Source organism: Eptesicus fuscus, chromosome 17 (genome assembly GCF_027574615.1).
Source record: "Eptesicus fuscus isolate TK198812 chromosome 17, DD_ASM_mEF_20220401, whole genome shotgun sequence".
In the NCBI taxonomy this organism is placed as follows: Eukaryota; Metazoa; Chordata; class Mammalia; order Chiroptera; family Vespertilionidae; genus Eptesicus; species Eptesicus fuscus.
Genome location: NC_072489.1, coordinates 26,794,516 through 26,817,810, shown reverse-complemented (window position 1 = coordinate 26,817,810; position 23,295 = coordinate 26,794,516). Strand labels below are relative to the sequence as shown.

General features: G+C 39.7%; 1 protein-coding gene across 1 annotated transcript in view; it reads right to left on the bottom strand.

Moving 5' to 3' along the window:
* The window catches only part of ANK3 (ankyrin 3), a 302,810-nt gene that overhangs the window by 194,902 nt on the left and 84,613 nt on the right, over positions 1–23,295 (bottom strand). The window contains exons 2-4 of the mRNA XM_054728942.1: positions 4,502–4,603; positions 4,030–4,128; positions 3,722–3,820 (exon numbers count right to left, since the gene is read on the bottom strand). Of these exons, the coding sequence (XP_054584917.1) occupies positions 3,722–3,820; positions 4,030–4,128; positions 4,502–4,603 (300 nt within the window). The remainder of the gene's footprint in view (positions 1–3,721; positions 3,821–4,029; positions 4,129–4,501; positions 4,604–23,295) is intronic.

Here is a 23,295-nt window from a genome sequence, read left to right as displayed (position 1 = left end):
AAAAGAAAGAGCTGGCTCAAAAGGAACATATGGGTGCCCAATTTTACATTTTTTTCTTCTGTAGCAATAATCAAGGCAATTCTCAAAAGGCAGAGCAGCTCAACACTGAACAAGTATGTCCTTTAATGTCAGATTTTATCCAAAATCTGCAATACCTTCTGCTCTGAACGTTTATTCTGATAATATTATAAGCATGGAAATCTGAAGACACAATTTTATGGGCAGTACTGAGGCATGCTGCCTAGTACCCCCTAAAATAAAATAAAGTCCTCCTGTTATTTAAGTAAGGGCTGAAACTTCATCCATGAGATTTTCTTATCCATCCCAGTTTCCTAGGGCCAGCCTTGTACATCATTAAGTTCTTAATTGAAGTGTTAAGGGCATGGTGATCAATATGCATGGATTTACATATAGAGGTGAGCTATAAGGTCAAAGGTCAGAGGCTTATCTGGACCACACCCATTGTTTCACTTCATCAGGACCTGGTCTCCCCATCATAGAAATATTAAAAAATACATAAAGTCCAAGGAGGCATTGGCTCATTGAAAGAGCCGTTTTTGTTGTTGTTGGCACCACTATGAAAACCTGTCTATTTAGAATACTTTGGTAGTTAAAATATTATTTGCTTCTTTATAAGAATTTTTGCTTCTTTGGATGCCTTATAGCAGTGGTCGGCAAACTCATTAGTCAACAGAGCCAAATATCAACAGTACAACGACTGAAATTTCTTTTGCGAGCCAAATTTTTAACTTAAACTTCTTCTAATGCCACTTCTTCCAAATAGACTCGCCCAGGCCGTGGTATTTTGTGGAAGAGCCACACTCAAGGGGCCAAAGAGCCGCATGTGGCTCGCGAGCCGCAGTTTGCCGACCACAGCCTTATAGTATAAAATAAAGACAGAGAAGGAGAGAAGCGTGAGGGATAACATCTGACATGGCAGTTTCACATGGTTGCTGAATTTTGTACTGAGTATTAAGGACTTAATCATAGGAGAGTTCGTTATAATCGCAATTCAGCCTGATTGCTTTCTCAGGGTAGGCCTAAATGATTCTTGGGATGTTAAGTAATATAAGAAAGAGTTGACTAACTCAAGACCTAAGGTCAAGGCAATGACAAGAATTAGTGTAAAATAATATCTACAAATTCTTACTCCACAGAGCCTCAGTTTATGAGATCAGAACTTGATGTTGTCCAATGTTTTTATTTTCAAGGTAAGAAAAATTCTTATATTTCAGGAAGGCCAGGGACTCTCCTTGCACTATTTCTTACTAGCTATTAAATATTGCCCAGAGGGTAAAATTTCACTTCGACAGGAATACTGTCTTTCTTGAATATTAATATTCCTGTGATGTTTTAATGTGCTGCCACATATGTGGAATTTCCTGGCATTACTGCTTGCTCTTTAGAAGAGTTCCTATTGAAAAGCTGCTATCAGGAATTAATATGGAAACTCCATTCTGCTGCATGGTCATCTCATTATTTATTCTGTCCACGGAACAATGCAGTTCAGAAGGCATATGGGGACAGGTGTCCAGATGAAGGGAGACATGCTCTACTGTGAACTGTGGAGCAGGTATGAATGCCAAGCACAGCTGCCAGGAACAAGGAATTTCGCAGCCTGTGTTCTTCTCCTTTGCTTCATCATCACCAGAGAATGTGTACAAATTGAAATAAAATCTGGTTAGGGCTTTACTTCGCCTGCAGCTTCGCCCAGACGTTGCAGAGGAAGGTTTAAAACTATGGCTGCTGCTCTAGAATGTCAAGAATGTGTGCAATGTTTAAAAGAAGGAGGCTTATTTTGCTTCCCTTGGGGGGAAAAAAGGAAATGAAATGGATTAGAGTTTTTCCACTATCTCAGAGCTTCCCACCAGTTATTTCTCAGTAAAAAGTTATAAGGGCATTTAAAAAAAAAAGTTTAAAAGCCGGATGCTTCTCTTGTAGTCAGATTGTCTGTATCTCTCTCAGATGACAATACTTACCAATATTCAACCATCATAACTTTCCTTTCTGGAAAAGCGTTATTATTCCAAGTGAACTCTCCTAGGGAGTCAGAGTAAGTGGTATGGTCTAGGTGAGACAAGTCTGATGGGAGGGAACCAGAATGAAGTTAGGCCACATATACAAGAAATCATGTGGTTGAAAGCACCGTGAAGTTTCTTTTCCACCACACTGATTGTTAACAGCATCAGAGCGATCACTTCTATGGCCATAGTAACAAGGGGGGAAGCCACCGCCATTCTTTGGACCCATAAAATACAGGAGGAGGCTCCTGATACCCAAAGATACTCAGTACTGAAAAAAGGGGAGAAATCAGGTGCACTCAAAATGGAGATCAAAAAGAAGTAAAAAAGTTTGAGACTTTATCTTAAAAGATAAAACTAGAAATTGTAAAAGCAAGTTTGTGTGATTTAACAAAATGTAGGTGATAACTGCATCCGTGTATGAGATCGCAGAATGAACAAAGTCTTAAGCAAATATTATTTTTGTAAACAAAAAGTGTGATATTTCCAACAAAATTATCTGATGGCTTGACATCTTTCACTCCACTTTTTTCCCCTCACAGCATTAGCAAGACGACAGTCTGTTTGCAAAGAAGTATTTGAGAACCAAAGGCCTCACCTAATTATTTTGTGTCATTTAATCATTCTATTTTCATAAAATTCTCATTTGAAACCCCTATCAGAAAATCAGCCTAATCCTTCACACACTGCCTGGTCTAATAGTGCCAGGAAGCCACTTCCTCACAGCTTAGCTGTACACCCGGCAGTTCCCTGACATCTCTCTCTCGGGCCTCATAAACTCCTGTCTCTCCTTTTGCAAGACTTGCAGTCTTGTTCTATAACCAATGTGTTCAATGTTGAACACCCTGGTGTAGATTGACAAACCAGGATAGATGTCAGCATTCAACTAGAAGGAAATGTCCGAGTAGGGACCAGCTTCAAAATGGTCAGGTCCTTAGTGAATATTTGTGTGCTACGATGACTGCTTTCCTACACAACCTCATGTCCTGGAGACTCAACTAGTGAACAAATTGCTAAACGAGGACCCATATTTTTAACCAATAAAATTCTTTTAGGCTCAAAGTCTATCAAGTGATAATCTATTGGTGTTCTTAGAATTTCATGCAAGATTCTGAGAACTTATAGGAGGACCTATTCAATGAATTATTAGTGTCTAACGATTACAAAGAATCTAGAAATTTTAAAGTTTGGGGGCTTTTAAAGTTTATTCTGCTTGTTTTTTCTTCTTTATAGTCTGTTATAGGGACTAACAATGATGCCTTACTTAGGAGACAGGAATTAAGTAGTGTCTTCCCTTTTTCAATGAGATAAAGCACTGATATATTCTGAACGTCTAAGAGCATGTACTCAATTATAGGCCTCACCATTTCCTCTGCAGATTAATAAATACTGAGACAGGACCTGAGCTAGCATCATGAAATAGAATAAGACTGTGCATTACAGATATCCCTTAAACATTAGTGTCTGTAACTACTAGTCATACAGATAGACGACTTTTAAAAATCTCTACCTCTCACACATATGCATTGCAAATAAGAATATGTGTGAATTTCAAAAATCTACAATATGTAGCTAATCATTGAATGTAGCTCTTCAGCATTGTATTCTTAGAGGATATATGAACCAATCAAGCACCTGAACCAAAGGACATTATTTGTCATTTATAACAAAGTCACTTTGCAATAGAGTTGTTGGCTTACCTGAGACTGTGCATTGACATTGGCTCCGTTTGTAACCAAGACCTTTACCACCTCTGCTTGCCCAGCCAAAGATGCTATATGCAATGCTGTGTTTCCTTTCTGTAAGATGAAAGCAGGATACATCAACACTCCCATCTTTCTCTGTTTTGACAGGTCACAAAATATCAAATGCCCCTGTGTTTTAAGTTCTCCAAAGAGAACAGAGTTCACAAGTATTTCATGAGAAACGTGCTCTGATTCTTATGGAGAGCTAACTCCTCACTGAATTTGGCACGTGACATAAAAAGCATGAAGTGTGTGATACTAACCTTTGTAGCTGCATCCACATTGGCTTCTCTGTGTAGCAGTTCAGAAACAACTTCTACATGGCCTTCTTTGGAGGCAAGATGGAGCGCATTCAACCCATTCTGATGAAAAGGGAGGGGAAAGCTTTACTCAGCAGATGGAAAACAGGGGAGTCGACAGTCTACTAGGCACTCTGAGGAAAACATCCCACCAACAATCACTTGTGTGTACAGTGTACTAACCTGAACTGGGAATAAAAGTACTTGAAATATAAGGTGGGCTGTTCTAATAGCACTAATTACTAAATGTTAGGAATTGTTAAAGGATGCATACCTAATTTCTGAGCGCTCCTCTAACAAAGCAGATAATAATTTGATAATTCAAGCTGGTGAAATTTAACAGAGAAAAAAAACTGGCAAAAAAGAGAAAGTCTTGGTAATATATAATGAAAGGTTTAAGGAGTTAAAAAAATAAACAACAATAGCCACAACTCACCTGATTGCAAATGTTGATGTCAACTCCGTTTTTTATATAGTCAAGGGCCTTTTCCAAGTGTCCCGCTCGAGCCGCTCTTAAGTAACTCGCATTGGCATCAGACTAAAATAAAAGAGAAAGACATTTTAATGAAAAAAATGAAACTAATATGCATGTTTGTAACTACTCAGTTTATAGTGCAAACTAAAAGGGAAAAAAATTTTTAAATTGAATTACAGGCATACTTTGTTTTATTGGATTTCACAGTTTTATTTTTTACATAATAAAGGCAAGACCCTCCACCAGCAAAATTATGATGACTGGGTTTACTGAAGTGATCTGGAACTGAACCCATAGCATTTTGGAGATGTGCCTGTATTGTATTTCTAACATGAAAATACTAATAAAAGGTCTCTGTAAAGTTACCAGAAAAAAAGATAACTTCTTTAAAAGTTAGTTTCAATTATACAAAGTTACCCCCTTGTGAAATGTCATAACTGATTATGAACTGAAAGAGAAAATTTCCATAATGTGTAGGTACTGTTAACCAACCTGCAATTTCCAGAGGGTAAAGAGATATCCTGTAACTTCCTGGTGGCTCATTATGAAAACCTCAGTATTATATCAGACATTTAACATCTATTCCATTCTTTTGTAAGCATAACAACCAATTTTACAATTAATAGCTTCACAAATATATTTAATGCTATTACACTAATTTAACAGGGAGTAATGATGTTCTCTTGGATTTTCCTACAGATTGTATTTGAAAAGCATTTATAAACATCTACAGACTGTTACCTATACTTTAAAATATATATATATATATATATATATATATATATATATTGATTTCAGCAAGGAAAAGAGAGGGAGAGAGTGTTAGAAACATCAATGATGAGAGAGAATCATTGATCGGCTGCCTCCTGCATGCCCCCTACCGGGGACTGAGCCAGCAGCTGGCATGGGCCCTGATCGGGAATCGAACCATGACCTCCTGTTTCATAGGTTGACGCTCAATTACTGAGCCATTCTGGTGGGGCAATACATATAAATTTAAAAAACAAAACAAAACTTATAATTCACTCGCTGAAAATGTATAACTCTGACCTGCTACTAAACTCTAATACCTACAACTGTGCAGCTGAAACTACCAACTATTGAAATCGTTAATAGAAAGAAGCCAGTGAAAGGAAAGCCTATGAAGTTGGGCTTGCATGATTTCTAAAGGAGTCTTGCTTGATATAGAATATGGAAGCACGTTTTCCTGAATGGGCAGCCTAGAACATCTCGTCACTGGTTTTATATATATACTAGAGGCCCGGTGCACGAAATTCGTGCACGGAGGGGGATTGTCCCTCAGCCCAGCCTGTACCCTCTCCAATCTGGGACCCCTCGAGGGATGTCCGACTGCCCGTTTAGGCCCAATCTTGTGGGATCGGGCCTAAATGGGCAGTCGGACATCCCTCTCACAATCCAGGACTGCTGGCTCCCAACTGCTTGCCTGCCTGCCTTCCTGATTGCCCCTAACCGCTTCTGCCTGCCAGCCTGATCACCCCCTAACCACTGTGCTGCCAGCCTGTTTTCCCCCAACTTCCCTCCTCTGCTGGCTTGGTCACACCTAACTGCCCTCTCCTGCAGGGTTGATCACCTCCAACTGCCCTCCCTTGCAGGCCTGGTCCTTCTCAACTGCCCTCCCTTGCAGGCCGGGTGCCTCCCAACTTCCCTCTCCTGCTGGCCATCTTGTGGTGGCCATCTTGTGTCCACATGGGGGCAGGATCTTTGACCACATGGGGGCAGCTATATTGTGTGTTGCAGTGATGATCAATCTGCATATTACTCTTTTATTAGATAGGATAGAGGCCTGGTGTACAGGTGGGGGCCAGCTGGTTTGCCCTGAAGGGCGTCTGGGATCAGGTGGGGGTTCCCTTGGGGTGTGGGGCGGCCTGAGCGAGGGGCCTGTGGTGGTTTGCAGGCGGGCCACGCCCCCTGGCAATGCAAGCAGAGGCCCTGGTATCTGGAATTTATTTTCCTTCTACAATTGAAACTTTGTAGCCTGGAGCAGAGCCAAGCCTGGGGCTCCCTCCGAGGCCGGTAGCCATTTGTGTTGGGGTTATAATTGAAACTTTGTTGCCTTAAGCGGGTGGGCCCGGCCAGGGTGTGCGGAAAGCTTTGCTTCCCCTGTTGCCGGCGGCAACCCTGGCCTGCTCTCTCAAGCTCCATTCTGCCGCCATTTGTTTGAATTTGTTTACCTTCTATAATTGAAACTTTGTAGCTTGAGTGGAGGCTTAGGCCTGGCAAGGGCAGGCAGAAAGCTTGGCTTCCTCTGTTACCTAGGAAACCTTGCTCTCTGTGGCTGTAGCCATCTTGGTTTGGGTTAATTTGCATACTCGCTCTGATTGGATGTTGGGCGTGGCTTGTGGGTGTGTCGGAGACATGGTCAATTTGCATATTTGTCTATTATTAGATAGGATTAGTATATATTTTAAATCCTCACCCGAGAATATTTTTTCATTGATTTTTAGAGAGAGTGGGAGGGAAAGACAGAGAAATATTGATGTAAGAGAAACACATCGATTGGTTGCCTACTGCATGTGCCCTAACCAGGGCCCCGGCCGGGCAGGAGCCTGCAACCCAGGCATGTGCCCTTGATCAGAATTGAACCCGGAACCCTTCAGTCCACAGGCTGACACTCTATCCACTGAACCAGACTGGCTAGGTCTTGTCACTGGTTATAAATGCAGTGATGCAGGGTATGTCTTCAAAGAGGAAAGTGTCTTTTATCAGCTATGTGGCAAACACCTCCTTCAAAGTTTCTGCTCTACAAAGTCGTTGCAGACCTGCCAGATAGTTTCATTGCTCAGTGCTTCCAAAGCATTGATCTCATTGAGCTCTCTTGATATTTATCACAGAGCATCATCGTTTTGGTATAGCATAGAGTTTAGTGGCAGTTCAGAATTGTACATTTTGGTATACCTCCCTAAATTGTAAAGCCCCTTAAGAACAGCAGAGGCAGATTAAGGGATAGGCAACCGGAAAGCCGAACTTTGAGGAATGCCAATTCATCCCTGGGAGTGTAATTGTGATGTAGGAAATTCCCTCCTTCAGAAGGGTCTTTAATGCTTGTGTGGGTCAGTTTAGTAAGAACTGACTTGCTCAGGCCCTCATAGGAGAGGGCACTGCCTCCAGGGTCACCACCCTCCCTAGGATAATTGCGCTGTTGGCATTTTGTTGTGGATGATTCTTTGATGAGGGGGACAATCCTGTTTGTGTCAATGTTTACCAGCATCTCTGGTCTCTAGCAACCAGATACCAATAGTATCCTCTATTTGCTGCAATTAAACATGTCTCTGGAATTGCCAACTTTCCCTGGGAGGTAGGTAGGGCATAAAATCTTCTCAGTTGGGAACCACTACTCTAGATAAATAGTCAACCAATTTATTTAAAGATTGGAGGCTCCAATAGGTTTAAATCTTTGGACAACCTTGATTGCCACATGCTTTGACCAAGCACAAGGTAGTGATTTCATGTATAATATTCATCTTTCTGTTTCCCCTGCAACTAGAAGCATCCCTAGCATATAGCAGGTGCCTATACTTTGTGTGTGTGTGTGTGTGTGTGTGTGTGTGTGTGTGTGTGTGAATGAATCAGTCAATAAGTAAATTGTGTGGAAACAATTTTATTAGATAAGATATTGCCTGGAACAATAGAGGAACCTTTATTAACAACAGCAGCAGCTGTTTAAATTGACAATCTGTTATGATACCAAAGCTGAATACCAGAGATTATAAACTAAGGCACTGAGTTGGGTATCGGGAAACACATATAAGTATTGATAAAATAAAACTATGATTTGAGTCAAGTATGCACATCATGTACTCAGAGCAGAGGGTTAAGAAAGAGAGTCAAACCAGACAAAGGACAAACCAAAGCTTCCAGAAATGTAAAGAAAAATAAAATAGCCTTTAAAGAGGTTTGCTCTTCGAGAAGATTAGTTTTTTTGTTTGGTTTGTAGGTTCAGTTAGCAATAAGTTAGTTATGCAAGGATGGCTCATTGTACCACAAAATACCATCTTCTTTTTCTTTGTGCCTGCTCAAGGACTTATCAGTGAATTTGCCCTGAAGGGCTCTGATGCTGTTCTGGAAACAAATGACATCAGTCTGCCTGGATACCTCAGCTGCCAGAGATAACAACTGTGCGTTAAGCAGCCTCAAGTCCGACTTTTGAGTACGTAAAAACAGCAGCTAAACAAATTCAAAAAGAGGTTGATAATTCAAGGAAAACCTCTCCTTGATCCAAAATCTGAAATGGTTTGGCAATTTCATACACCGTCCATTTTCCTCTCAAATATTCTCAGAATTGTCCCACCTGAAACTCTAAAGCAGAACAAAAGATAAACAATATAAACCAAGCCTTCTTAATTCAGTGGTTCTCTACCTATTTGGAGTTCATTTCTTTTGAGAATAACAAAAGAAATCAGCAAAGCCCTTTCCTTCAACAATTGCACACATATGCATGCACACACAATAAATCTGCACAGACACAGCAAACGTGCATATGTACACACAACGTGCACACTATTTCACGAGGCTCAGGATGGCTACCGTAAGGCTGTTTATGGAGGCACCTGTAAGAACACCTGCTCTAAGGATAAAGAATTCTCTGGGTGAACCCGGCTGGTGTGCTCAGTGATTGAGCATCAATCTATGAACCAGGAAATCACGGTTCGATTCCCAGTCAGGGCACATGCTGGGGTTGCAGGCTCAATCCCCAGTGGGGGGCGTGCAGGAGGCAGCCGATCAATGGTTATCTCTTATCATTGATGTTTCTATCTATCTCTCCTTCTCCCTTCCTCCCTGAAATAAAAAATGTATTTAAAAAATTCTTTGGTCAATACCTTCACTATATCTATTTCACCCTACAACCCTGGAATCAAATAATTCTCAGAAGTAGCTAATTTTTCACCTGAGAATATTAGAAGAAAAAGGAAAATTTTTTTATTTTCTTCACTTTTACTTTTCTCAAACCTCTGTTACATACAGTCATGCTTAACACACCAATACATAACAATTGGGCACTTTATACTTCAAAGTACTGGGGGAGAAAGAAGGTGGAAAAGATTAAGCAAGAGGAGGGTAAAAAAAATCTGATTTGGAGAAAATGGACCACTTGGAAAATAAAGTTAATAATGCCACAGAAAAATAACAGGAAGTTTCTCCTTTTCTCCCAACCACCAGCAAGCAATGCAGTCACATGGTCCTTCCACAAATATTTGAGTATTGATGATGTGCTAGTTGGGCCAACATCTGACTGTGTGGCTGTGAACAAAACAGATGTGGTACAAATAAAGACTCACTAGCCTTCATCTCACTGTTTTACACTTTTCCAAATTGTGTTGCTTAAATGGCAGAGTAAACATTTTTTTTCCAAATTCTGCTTGTAATATCTATATATTTTGATTTCCTTAATGTTAAAAACAATTTGTGTTAGGCTCAACATCAATGTGCTGCATCTTCAAGCTGTCCTTTCATCAAATAACTCGGGGCTACTCTCCTGAAGTTACAGTCTGTTTTTAATCTGGAGCATTCTATCAAAACAATGCCTTTTTAAAGCCAGTTGTAGACAAATTATTATGGAAGGAAATTAGGTCCCACGAGAGGTTGAGCTCTGCTGTGTGGAAAGTCATACAGAGAAGGTCACCGCCTAAGGACAGTTGACAGAAAATGAATCCAAGCAGGCTAGTCAGCAATTTTTTTTTCCTGAATGATCAAAATCTGAAGTAAGAATTTGGAAAATTAAAGTGTCCTTTGTCATTATTTAATATCTTAGCTACTTAGTCATTTTACTAGACAGAAAAGAAATATGAGCCATGTATGCTTTTCAAGGAAATAGTTTCAAGGAGAGAGTTAAGCATTATTATGAATTAATATAATAACTCAGCATTTCTACCTGTACTAGAATATTGATATTATGCACAGAAAATAGGGATTGGAAAGAATAAGCATTTCTTGTGTGTCAACCTTAGTAAGAATGAATATTCCAAACCTCTGAATATATGCTATATACTATTACAAATACTTATAACTTATTGTTTATTAAGTAGTAATATCCTTGTATATCCTTATGTTAGCTTAGTTCTTATAATATTTCTATGAAGTAGTATAGTAGATTGAGTAGTGTCACCCCAAATTCATGTCCATTTGGAACTTCAGAATGTGACCTTATTTGGAAATAGGACCTCTGCAGAAATAATTAATTAAGATGAGGCTCTACTGGATTAGAATGGGCCCTAAAACCAATGATAGATGTCCTTATAAGAAGAGGATAAGATATACAAATGTTGAATAATTATGTTGTACATCTGAAACTGACATAATGTTATATGTCAATTATGTCTCAGTTAAAGAAGAAGAAGATGAGACGGCACACAGACACATAGAGAGACCATGTAAAGATGGACGCAGAGATTCGAGTTATGTTGCCACAAGATACGGAGGTGCCAGAAACTGGAAGAAGCAAAGGAGATTTCTCCCTAGAGCCTCTGGAGGGAGTGTGGCATGCCGACACCTTGAGTTTGAACTCTGGCCTCCAGACTGCGGAAGAATAATTTCCATTTTAAGCCACCTAGTTTGTGGTGGTTTGTCATGGCAGCCCAAAGAAACTAGTACAAGTAGGTACTATTACTAGCTCTGTTTTATAGGTGAGGAGACTTGAGCTTTAGCAAGGATGAAAGACTTTCCCTGGAACATGAACACAGACGGTCCAGAGTTCAGGCTGTTAACCACTGTTCTAGGAAAGGGATGAATAAATATTGATTTACAATTTATGCTCAATAATTCTTGGTTCATTCATTCATTCATTCATTTTTCATCGATCAGCTCATCTACCCATCCATTCACCCAACCAGTGAATTAAATATGTAGGTACTTTTAGGTGTGTTCTCTGTAGACCACAATTCCTTAACTGAATTCATTTCAAAGCTTCAAAACTAGGCTAACAGAGAATTTCCAGAAGAAATACAGATTAGAGAGTCCGATAACAGAACTCTGTTCCATTGCTTCTAAACCTCCGAGGACAATTTCAACCACCCAATGATATATGATCCACCAACCCTCTAATCTTTCTCCTTTATCTCACCTTCCCAGCTACCTGGGAACCATGTGAAGGGTGAAATAATCCTTATTATTAAGCCTCAGTTTCCTTTTCTCTACTGGTGTCCTATACTATGCCTACCAACATACCCAGGTGTTTCTTTAAAAAAAAAAATTCATTTCACCTTTCTACCTAGCACCCCTATAAGTGCAATAAATTATTATTTTATTTTTAAATTACTTGTAAATATCAAACAGTTTGAAGAACTGGTTTAGGCTCAGTGCTTCTCTACCCTTAATAGTACTTCATACTTGAGTCTCTAGCCAAATGGCTTCTCTTGCTGGTCAGTAAAGTCTCTCCTTTCAAAATCACCAGTGACCATTTGATGCCAATCACTACACAGTGTTCTTTAATTTTAATTCTGTCATCTGCTAATGTTGAACAATTTTATAGCACCAATCACCTTCTCATTCTTAAACATCTTCCCTTTAGCTCTTCTCGTCTCTTGTTCACTCCTTCTTGTTTCCTGTACTGTCTCAGCCCATCACTGGAAAATGGGCCTTTTCCAGTTTTCAGAACTCACATTTCTTTTCTTTTCGTGCTCATTCCCAAATGACTTCATCACTCTCATGACTTCTACCATTCTAAACCCACCATTCTGTATCTATGTTGCGCCCATTTGCATCCCAAAACATTTCCACTTCCATGTCCCACAATTCACCCACTGCAACAGCAAAAACAAATGTTTAAGGAGAACATATGAAGTATCTGGCACTGAAACTAGGTATTAACAATAGAGATGTGAATAATGTATTCTCTTGATTTCCTTATTTTGATTTAAAGGTCCCAAGATTACTTTTTAGATACTAAGGAATATAACTATGGTGTGAATCTTTGATTATTATTTCCTTCATTTTTCCCTCCTCAAATTCTCTTCCAGAAGTTATATGTAAGCATCCTATAAAATATTCTGTCTCTGGAGCATTTACAGTTTCCATTCTCCTTTTAAAAAGCATTTATCATACATACAAAAGAGTACATAAAACATATATGAACAGTTTAAAGAAGAATCATAAGAGGAACACCCACATACCCATCCGTCAGCTCAAGAATGAAAGTTAAAGTAGCTTTGTAGACACCGATGAGCCTTTCCTTGACTGTCTCTCCAAAGACATCCGCTGTTCTAGTTAATCACTCAAGCCTTTATAGTTTTAACATCTGTGTATACAGCCCTAAGCTAAATATTACATAGCTGATGGTCTTAGCACTCTATAAAAGTAGAAACATACATTATGGATTGTTCTGTGACATGCTTGTTTTGTCTAATGCTGTGTTTCTGAGCGTCATCCATGATGACATGTGTAATGATAGTCAATTTATCATTGCTGCTTGCAGAAGATTCCATCATGTGAATAACGCAATCTATTTATCTCTGTAACGTGGATGGATGTTTGTGTTGTTTCCAGTTTGGATCTGCTGTCAACCATGCTGCCATCAACATTCTGGACACTAGTCCTGGCGCACATAGAAAACACTTTTTAAAAATAGGACCTTAAATTCTGGGTCATTGAGTATGTGCTTATTCAACTGTTATTAGTTAATGACAACATTTTTTTCCAAAGTGATTGCACCAACGTACACTTTCTCTGGTTTGAGATTATTGATTGTGAGCTCATATTCCTTAGAAATTAATCTTTGGGAATACTTCCAGGCCTGGATTAACATTGCCATACTCCAAAGAGAAATTTATGATTGCTTTTGCGCCTGTTGCCTAGAGGTAGCATAAACCTAAGATTATTTGGAAAAAAAAAATTCTTGCCTTGAGGGTTTGGGGGTTTTAAGACTACACAGATACATTTAGACTTCAAACTTGGGGTAGATATGAGGGATTCTTTGTGGTTATAAATACTCGGAAGAATTGTTTCCCTTTTATCTGCTGATAAATTGAGACCAGCAAGTTTTTGCTATATTCTTCTCTGTGGTGGGTTTATTTCCTGTTCAACCTTGCATTGGAATCTACAATCTTTGGGGCCCAGCTCAATGTGGGGAAGGGGGTGTCTCTTATTAGACTGTCCACTCTGGGTATATTCTAGGTTTTGTCTCCAGTGTCCTAAGTCTATGCAGCCAAGTAAAACTGGTTCTTGCTGGAAATATACTTAACCTTTTTTTTTTTTTTTTAATTCACCCTACTACTTGCCCAGTTCAGATCTTAGCCATGTGATGCCCAGATCATTCCAAAAACCTTCAGGAGGTTTTAGCACACTGTTCCTAGATGATTATTCCAGAAACACTGAACACTACTGAGGAGCTCATGAGGAGCCACTAGGGTTGGGAGAAAATCATGACAAGGATGATAGGATGATAGCTGCAATTTAGTGAGTACCACCTAATAAAGATCAGGGATCACACTAAGCTATGTATCTATATATCTATATCTAATCTATGTCTAATCTATATCTATGTCTAATCTATAGTCTATATGTAAATAGATATTGCATTTATAAAGTATTGTTATATATGCCTTATCAAGAAGGGAGCCTTCATTACAGATGCAAAAATAGTTTCATAAATGTAAAGTGGCTTACCCAAGGTCACACAGCTAATAAGTTAGCAGCAAGGATTGAAACTCCTAACTTCTTACTAACAAGCCCAGTTCTTTCCTCAATACCAGTGGCTCTGTGAACATTAGGGTTAAAGACTATAAAGATCAGCCCTAGCCCAAAGGGTTGCGGGTTTGATTCCTGAGCAAGGGCATGTACCTGGGTTGCAGGTTGATCCTGGCCCTGAGGGTGTATGCGGAAGGCAACCAATGTGTCTCTCTCACACTGATGTCTCTCTCCTCAACCCCAATTGCCCTCCCTTTCACTCTCTCTAAAAAAAAAAAAAAAAAGAAAGAAAGAAAGAAAGAAAAAAGAAAAAAGAAAAATCAATGGAAAAAAATATCCTTAAGTAAGGATTAACTAACTAACTAAATACTAAGATTAAAAGGCTGAGTAAAAAAAAAGTAAGGCCGAGTAAGCAGAGCTCCATATGACTAGCGTCACTTTCATCCCAAGTAGATCTACTTTTACATGTTTAAATATTGACATTTGATGACATGCTTCATTTGTAAAAATGTTTCTGCTTTTAAACCACAGTATTCAATCACTGCTATGGTATATAGCCTCTGAGGCCCTTTAAAACCTACCCCAAATAAACACTTCCAGCCTGTACTGAAACATGAATGCTGATCTTAAAGGCTTAAATTATTCTTCCAGGGCTTATTATTTCTCAACAAGCCCCATCACTTCCTGGCACTGTGACTTCACTTAGGACACCTCTCTCTCTCTCTCTCTCTTTATTTTTTATTGTCTAAAGTTTTATATATGTCTCCTTTTTCCCCAATTGACCCACCCCCAGCCATTCCCACCCCAGGAAAGCCCCCACAACCCCAGTGTCTATGTAGGACACCCTTTTGACAGTAATGCTCACTACACTACTTGCTCCCCATCACCCCCCAAGAGAGTCACCCACTAAATCCTGGGTCCAGCTCAAATGTTACTCCATCTTTGTTATTTTCCCTGATAAACACTGGATAGGACCCCTTTTCTCTCCAAACTCCTATAGCACTTGGTCTGTCCAGCTTAGACGCCAGCTATCTCATCAAGATTGGACTGTAGTCTCTTTTAGGATAGGTCCATGTTCTGGTCAGGGCTTATTTTTGCATAACAAACTCTCAGTAAGTGCTGAACGAAGAAATGCTGATCTCCAATGCATAGTCCAATCCTCTAACTGTCCCTCGAGAAGCAAAAACCCGCACCAACTTTATTGGGAACATAAAAGTCTGCTTTGTATCTTCTCCAGTCTCTTGCTCTCTCTCCATTTCATTAGAGGAAGAAAGAGTCTAGTGACAGAATTAGGAGCTCTTCTTCCAAACTTCAGGAGAAGATAAAAGAGTGGGTCTGAGTCTATTCTGATTTCTCAACTCACTTAGGGCCAGGTGGGAGGGGGATTGGGGAACGGATAAAAAGGGTGAAGGAATTAGGAAGTAAAAATTGCCAGTTATAAAATCAGTCATGGGGATGTTAAAGTACAACATAGGGAATTCAGTCATTTATATTGTAATAACTATGTATGGTGTCATTTGGGTACTAGACTTATCAGGGCAATCACTTCATAAGGTATATAAATGTCTAATTACTATGTTGTACCAGTGAAACTAATATAATATGTAGCAGTGAAGCTGGGATCACCTATGGAACAAAGTTTTTGTTTTACAGTAACGGACAGAAAAAATATGCACGTAAGGTCTGCATTCTGTTGTGTGTAACGAACCACAGGCATTTAAGTATCCTGACACCATCATTGGGCACCTGTAATAAATATGGGAGGCATTTCCCATAGATTGTGACACAGCCATTCTCACAAGTCTGTGCAATTATCATCTACATTGTACAGGTTAGAAGAGTAAGGCTAGGTAACTTGCCGAAGGAAATTCCTCTAGAAATTGGCAGAGCTGGGATTAGAACGCATGGCTTTAGCACGAGTTCTGCTCTGAACCCTTACTATCTAATGCCTTTCCCGGCGAACTGATCCAGAGTGATACAAAAGAGAGAAAGGAACTTACATCTGTTGAGTAAAGAAGAAAAGAAAAGGTAGCAACATTTATTTAGTGTCATCAGATAGGCAATCACTCTGTAAGTGCTTTGAGCATATGAACTTATTTAATAACTAGAGGCCTGATGCACGAAATTCGTGCAAGAGGCTCAGCCCTCCCAGCCACAGTGGCTTGCCTCGGCCCTCGCAGCCCTGGCTTCATCTGGAAGGTTGTCCGGAAGGTCGTTAGGCTGTCTGGTCTAATTAGCATATTATGCTATTATTATTATAGATCCTCAACATTTGGTAGTTGTGTTTTGAAAGACAAAATAAAAGCTCAAGAAGATGCATATTCTCCCACAGACAGATAGTGTTAGAACCAGAATTTGAGTTCAGGGCTATATGATATCACATCCCAGGAGTATGTTGCTGGAGTATGGTAATTTTTCTTTTAACCAACCTCCCTCATTCACCATACCTTTTGTCTAACAGGACTGATGCCCAAATACAGACAACCTTTCGATTGGTTTCCTACACCCACTGGCTCCTATTACAAGTAATTGTGTTTTTCTCTAACATGTTTATGGCAGTTCTGGCTTTTGGAATTATGTAATTAAAGTGGTATTATTTACACTATGAAATAGTACACAGAGAAAGAGTATTTTTGTCAGAATGAAATTAAATTATTTGGAAAGACTGATTAGAATGAAGTTCCTTAAAAAGTTGCTGCTGAATCAGATATGAATGAGATGACTTTAAGGAATGAAAATAAAAATCAAAGATTTTATACTCAGATTACTTCAGATTTAATTTTTAGCTTTCCTTTGAGGATACTGAAACTGGGACTCTCAGCAGAAGCACTGGTGTTGGAAGGACAACATGAACTCCTGTCAGTGAATTCATGTTCAGAGACAAGGCCTCATCTTTACGTCCCACCTTTGGCATATGCCTTGAGTGGGAATCGAACCTTTGACCTTTTTGGTGCATGGGACAGTGCTCAATCAACTAAGCCACACTGGCCAGGGCTGTTAACCATTTCAAAATGTAACCAAAGAACGAATGATATAAATTTTGCTATATAAAAGCTCCTATAACCATGTTTTCAAGAAGATTCTGAGATAGCTCTAATAAAGTTTCTTCCACTAAAAATTTCCAGAAGCATCAAATAGACCACACCGCCTGGTTTCTGGTCACGTATCAGAAAATATGGCCCAGGAAGAACACCAATTTTCTGACCTCACAGTGGCCATGCTCACTTAAATGTGAATGGCAGTACCAGCACATCATTTGCAGAAATATTCAGAAAGCACATCAATCTGTTTTCCTAAATCCACATTCTAAACTCTACAATGAGGTTGTGCTGAAAGTGAAATCACAATCTGAGTCTTGATGTAATAAATGACACATCTTTTCTAATGATTCAATTAAAACAAATCTTCAAAGTGGATGTTATATATTTACTAGAGGCCCGGTGCATGAAAATTCATGCACTGGAGGGGGGTCCCTCAGAGTGGCCTGCCCCCTCTCACAGTCCAGGAGACCTCAGGTGTGGGAGGCGATCAGGGGAAGGCAACGCTCCCATCACACCTCTGCTGCTGCCACTGCTGGCAGCACAAGCCTCGGCTGGCCCTGGTTACTTGAGCCTCTGGTGGCCCTGGGCGGCTGGGCAGCCACCATCCGAGGCTTGCCTGCACCTTGGGCCGGCCCTGCACGGCTGGGGGGCGCTGAGGGAGCCTGTGGACTCTGGAAGCAGGTGCGCGGAGTGGCCAGACCAGCCTGGGGGCGGGCTCAGCCGTGCTGCATGCCTGCCACCCCAGCAGGGCTGAGGGGACTGGGCGCTGCCATCTTGTGGCTGTCAGTGCCACCATCTTTGAGGGCGTGACAATTAGCATATTCCCTCTTTATTGGCTGGGGGCGCTGCCATCATTGTGAGGGTGTGATGGTCAATTAGCGTATTCCCTCTTTATTAGATAGGATTCCATCACCAGGATTAAGGTTTCCTATTCAACAAAAGAGTTTAATATGTAGCAGTGAAGCAGACATGTCTACTTGGCCTCTATCGTGAGTACACAGTCACTGCTTTCAGTGATTTTATACCCTAGCTGTGCAGACTGGGATCAGCAGGTGACATTAGAATTAATACTAGAGAAACCTTTGGAAGCTAGAAGACTCCATGTAGGTCCATTGGGAAAAGCTAGGTCTGCATTCTGGATGTAGCTAAGAAGACAGCTAAGAGGAGGTGGTAGGACTGTAAAAGGAGACTTAGTGGGAAAGGAAGGAAAGTGGGTGAGGATGTTGAAATGAAAAGACTTGAGGAATGATGAATAGACAATCTCTGCCTAAAAGGAGGAGGGTCACCTGGGGGCAATGGTAAAGGAGAGGTTCACAGGTTTGGAATGACAGATAAATATGATTTAACTTCACCATAAAGATAACAGGAGACAGTGAAGGATTTTGAGGAATGGAAGAAAATCATTGAATCTATATTTTAGCCCAATTAATTGATGGCAGATTAGAGTGTGGGAGGAAATGGAAACAAAAAGATCTGTAGGTCAATGGTTGTCAATTCCAGACTTTCAAGTTTTGGCTTTCATATTTGTCTGTCCCCACTTTTTCGTACTCTTCAATACCACCACGCCCAACACCCACCTGTTAAGCAAACGCGTATAGCCAGAAATCAAAGATGTGAGGTTTTCCTTGGTAACATTAACCGTTAACCTTTGGTGACTAAAGTAATACAGATTTGTAAATTATTTTCAATCAGGAAGAGGACTAACACAGAATGGGGCCTGCTTATGAACACCCTTAAATCCTCCATGGCATTGACCCTTAATTAGTGATTTCAATGCCAATTAGTTTTCAAATATAAATAGAGCCACTCCGCAGAACTTCTCCAAATCCAAGACTGGTTTGTTTATTTGGAATAAAATAACTTTCAATGAAAAAAAAGTCAACTAACTTGAGAGAGCCTGCGGCAATAAATGGTTTTGCCCCACCCACCCCCCCCCCGCCCTCCTACAGCAGAATCACTCCTTATACTCTGGGACACATCCATTCAGATAGTGCCCCAAGTCACCAGATATTTTAGAATAAGATATTACATGCAGATATTTTATAGCTATCTTCAACAGTGATGTAATTTCTGACCAATTTGAAAAGAATGTGACCAATTGCGCAAAACTCAAAACAACTGCGACATTCATGCAACAATGTGCCTCCTGTCAACAAAATCCTCAGATCTTAAGGAGGCTGCTCCCCACCACTCCCATCCAAGGGGGTATTACGTCTTTGTTAGCAAACAGACCCTTTTGAGGTATGTGGTGGGGGTGGGGTGGGGAGGTGTGCACAGAGATCTTTTTTTTTTTTTTTTAAAAAGGAGGAATTTTGTGTGTGTCTTTTGCATGGCAGGTGCTTGAAAAAACTTGACCCTTTTAGTTAGGAAGACCTTGGGTTTTTAAGGTTTTACTTTTTAATTTTATTTTATTTAATGGCTACCCAGTTATTGGGAATCAGCCAACATTTTCCATTCATAAAGCAGTTAGAGTACAGGGTGTTAGGGGCTCAACCAGTAAGAAATCTCAAGGCTATCGTATCTGTACTCATCACGATCAAAGCCACTCACGTTCAAGTGGCTGCCTTCACAGATTCCTCCCCATTGCTACAAGGCTGTCTTTGTTTGCTGGGCTTTTGCTTGGAAGTAACCTCAGTTCATCCCTGAAAATGAGGTCACTGCCCCCTAACACATATTAAGCATGTTAGCATCTTGACACTGGGCCCTTTGCCAGAAAGGCCCCTGATCTGTTGCTGCACATTTCAAACCGGCACCGTGTCTGTGCTCCATGGCCCCTCTGAAACTGAAAGGCAAACAATACTCCCATCTTTATCTTTAAGTCAAGGGGAGTGGGAATTGGTTACACAAATAAATACAGTTGCTGGCAGGCTTTTGTTTTTACAAAGGCAGTGTTTTAAAGAGATCTGCTTTGCTATACCGATAAAACCCACCCTCATCCCGTCTGTCTACTGGATCTGGTTTACATCAAAAGGAAGATCCAGAATCCAGGCTCCTTGCAATGTCTTTTTTTCACCCAGATTTCAGACCCCTGAACATTCTTCTGGAGACTGATTAGAAATGAAAATAAATACAGTGAAGACAGAAGTTTCCCATAGGAAAACTAAAAAGTGCATGTTGGGTGTTGGTGTTGGTTGGGTGGGTATTTCCAGTATTTCTCAATGTAAAGTTGATTCTGTTCATCTACAAAAGAGGATTGACTTGAGTTTGTCCGAGATCTTCTGAGAACATCAAGTAAAAATTTAAAGAGCCAGTTTCACTGCCTCTCAAAGGACATAAAACCATATAGATCTGGGGAGGAGAGCTGTGCATGTCTTAACAATATCAGGTTCTGATTTGTCCTAGCATGGGGCAGAATTGCAAACCATTTGGACTTAAAAGTTTTGTTTCAAAAATTTTCCTCAATCTATAGAAGTTGTGAGGCATCTCGGTGTGCTTCACAGATCATGTCCTAACACTACTATGTGTTTGGCAGAATGCTATAAATGGTGTTAGGAATTGAAAAATTCAATAGACTTCAGATAGAATTAGATAGACTAAATGACAGGTGAGTTCCCTACTTCCCCAAGAAGCTCCATAGTACTGTGCAATGTGAATGGTAATGGTAAATAGTGTCTTTCCCAAGTGAGCAAAAATGAGAAAGCATTCCTAAAAAGTTCCATCATAGCCAGGCTACTTGACACAAGATGTAGAAAGAGGTGTAGCTCTTTATCCAAAAATATTTTTGAAACTTAAACGAAAACAAAATGAACTCTTTTACTTTATTCTGTTCAAGGAATTTTAGGACACGGTAAGTTGTCTTGCATAACAGTGAATGTATACAACAGGGACACATTAAGCTTACATTTTGTAAACCACTGATCTTTGATTATTCTGAAAGGTAAAAATCCAAAATAAATAAGCCTGGAAAACCAGCCACAGATGAAGAAGTTATTTCTGAGAAGTATGTTTTGCAGGTGTATTCATGACCAGGCCTGTTGGAAACCTCCGCTGTGTTTGGGCAGGTTTCTGGTTCCCTCTTGGGACAAAGAAGCACAAGGGAAATGCTGTACGTTGCTTTGGCAAAAACAAGCCTATTTGTAGTAGTGTAAGTACTCAGCAATTCAGGACATATAACATCCCTGGAGAATTTTCTTTTTTTTTTTTCTATCTTAACCTACAAAAATGGAATATTAATATGAGGAAGAGTTAGTCCTTTTAATTACCTTTATTTTAGGAAATTATTTTCCCTGTTGAGGTAAAACAAGAATGCAATTGGAGACTGCATAAAATAGATAGCAGTTGATGTTGGTTTGTGACAGGTAAATTTTGTGGATGAGAGGCTCTGCTAAACATATGACTGGTACCTTTTCTATCTGTCGGGCAGAAGGTAAGTACAAAACAAAAATGTAGAGATACTGGGGTCTTATCCTTTCTCATTATCCATTATTCCTTTCTCTTTTCTTTCTATGCTCCTGTCTCAATTATTTCCCATATGAACATGTCTTTTAAGAAATTCTCTGTTGTTCTCCTGTGACCAAGGCTGCCTATGAAATACTTTATGCATAATCTGTCCCCCATTGTTTATCCAAGGAAGTGGCTGTCTTAAACGACCAGGCTCCCCGACCCTTGGAAGAATCAGTCGACATGTGCCTCACCATGCCTTCACTTACTATTGTGTTATACCATGAGGGACCTGAGGGACATGTCTAGATCCTCAACTCACCTCAACAGGTCAAAAGATTATACTGACTAAATAATCTCAGGGTTCATAGCCCTGAACTAGTAAACTGAAAGCAAAGATTCAATATGGTAATAGTTATATCTTAGTCTTAATATATAATTTTGTACACACAACAAAAATACATTTCTATCTTTTTATACACATCTTAATTTTTGAGATGTATAGAGATCACCAAATCACATCTATTTGTATAAACAGGAAACTGAAGCACAGAGAGGTATGATTTGCTTAACTACGGTACTTAGGAAATGGCTAAAAACAGAACGTGGATTCCGGGATTTAATGTTTGTCCCAGTACCTCAGGGTACAAGAACAAGAATGAATTATTCCAGTAATCAGAGGGTACACATACTAGTGTTTGTATACCTTTGGACAAATACTCAGAAGTGCAATTACTGGGTCATATGGTAGTTCTATTTTTAAGTTTTTGAGGAACCTCTATACTGTTTTCCATAGTGGCTGTACCAATATATAAATCTACCAATAGCGCATGAGGGTTCCCTTTCTTCCACATCCTGGCCAACACTTATTGATTTACTGATGATAACCATTCTGACAGGTGTGAGGTGGTTTTAATTTGCATTTCTCTGATGACTAGTGATGTTGAGCATCTTTACATATATCTATTGGCTATCCTCTTTGAAGAAATGTCTATTCAGGTCCTCAACACCAATTAGAAAAGATATATGCATCCCTATGTTCACTGCAGCCTTATTTACAATAGCCAAGATATGAAAGCAATGTAAGTGCCTGTCAATAGACAAATGGATAAAGAAGATGTGGTACCTATACACAATGAAATATTAGAGCCATAAAAAATAAAATTTTCACCATTTACAATAACATCAATGAACCTAGACTCTAGGTCCTAGAGGGTATTATGTTGAATGAAATAAGTCAAACAGAGAAAAGACAAATACCATTGGATTTAGTATTTGTGAAAGCTAAAAAATAAAACAGAAATAAACTCATAGACAGAGGGAATAAATTGATGGTTGCCAGGTGGGAGGGGGATTGGGGAACGGGTAAAAAGGGTGAAGGAATTAGGAAGTAAAAATTGCCAGTTATAAAATCAGTCATGGGGATGTTAAAGTACAACATAGGGAATTCAGTCATTTATATTGTAATAACTATGTATGGTGTCATTTGGGTACTAGACTTATCAGGGCAATCACTTCATAAGGTATATAAATGTCTAATTACTATGTTGTACCAGTGAAACTAATATAATATTATGTCAGCTACTATTGAAGAAAAATTAAAGAATGAATTAGTGCAGAATTTTATGGTTTGAACTGGCAAAAGTACCTAGCCAAAGATTTCCCTAACTGACTCCTAGGTTGAATGGGACTTCC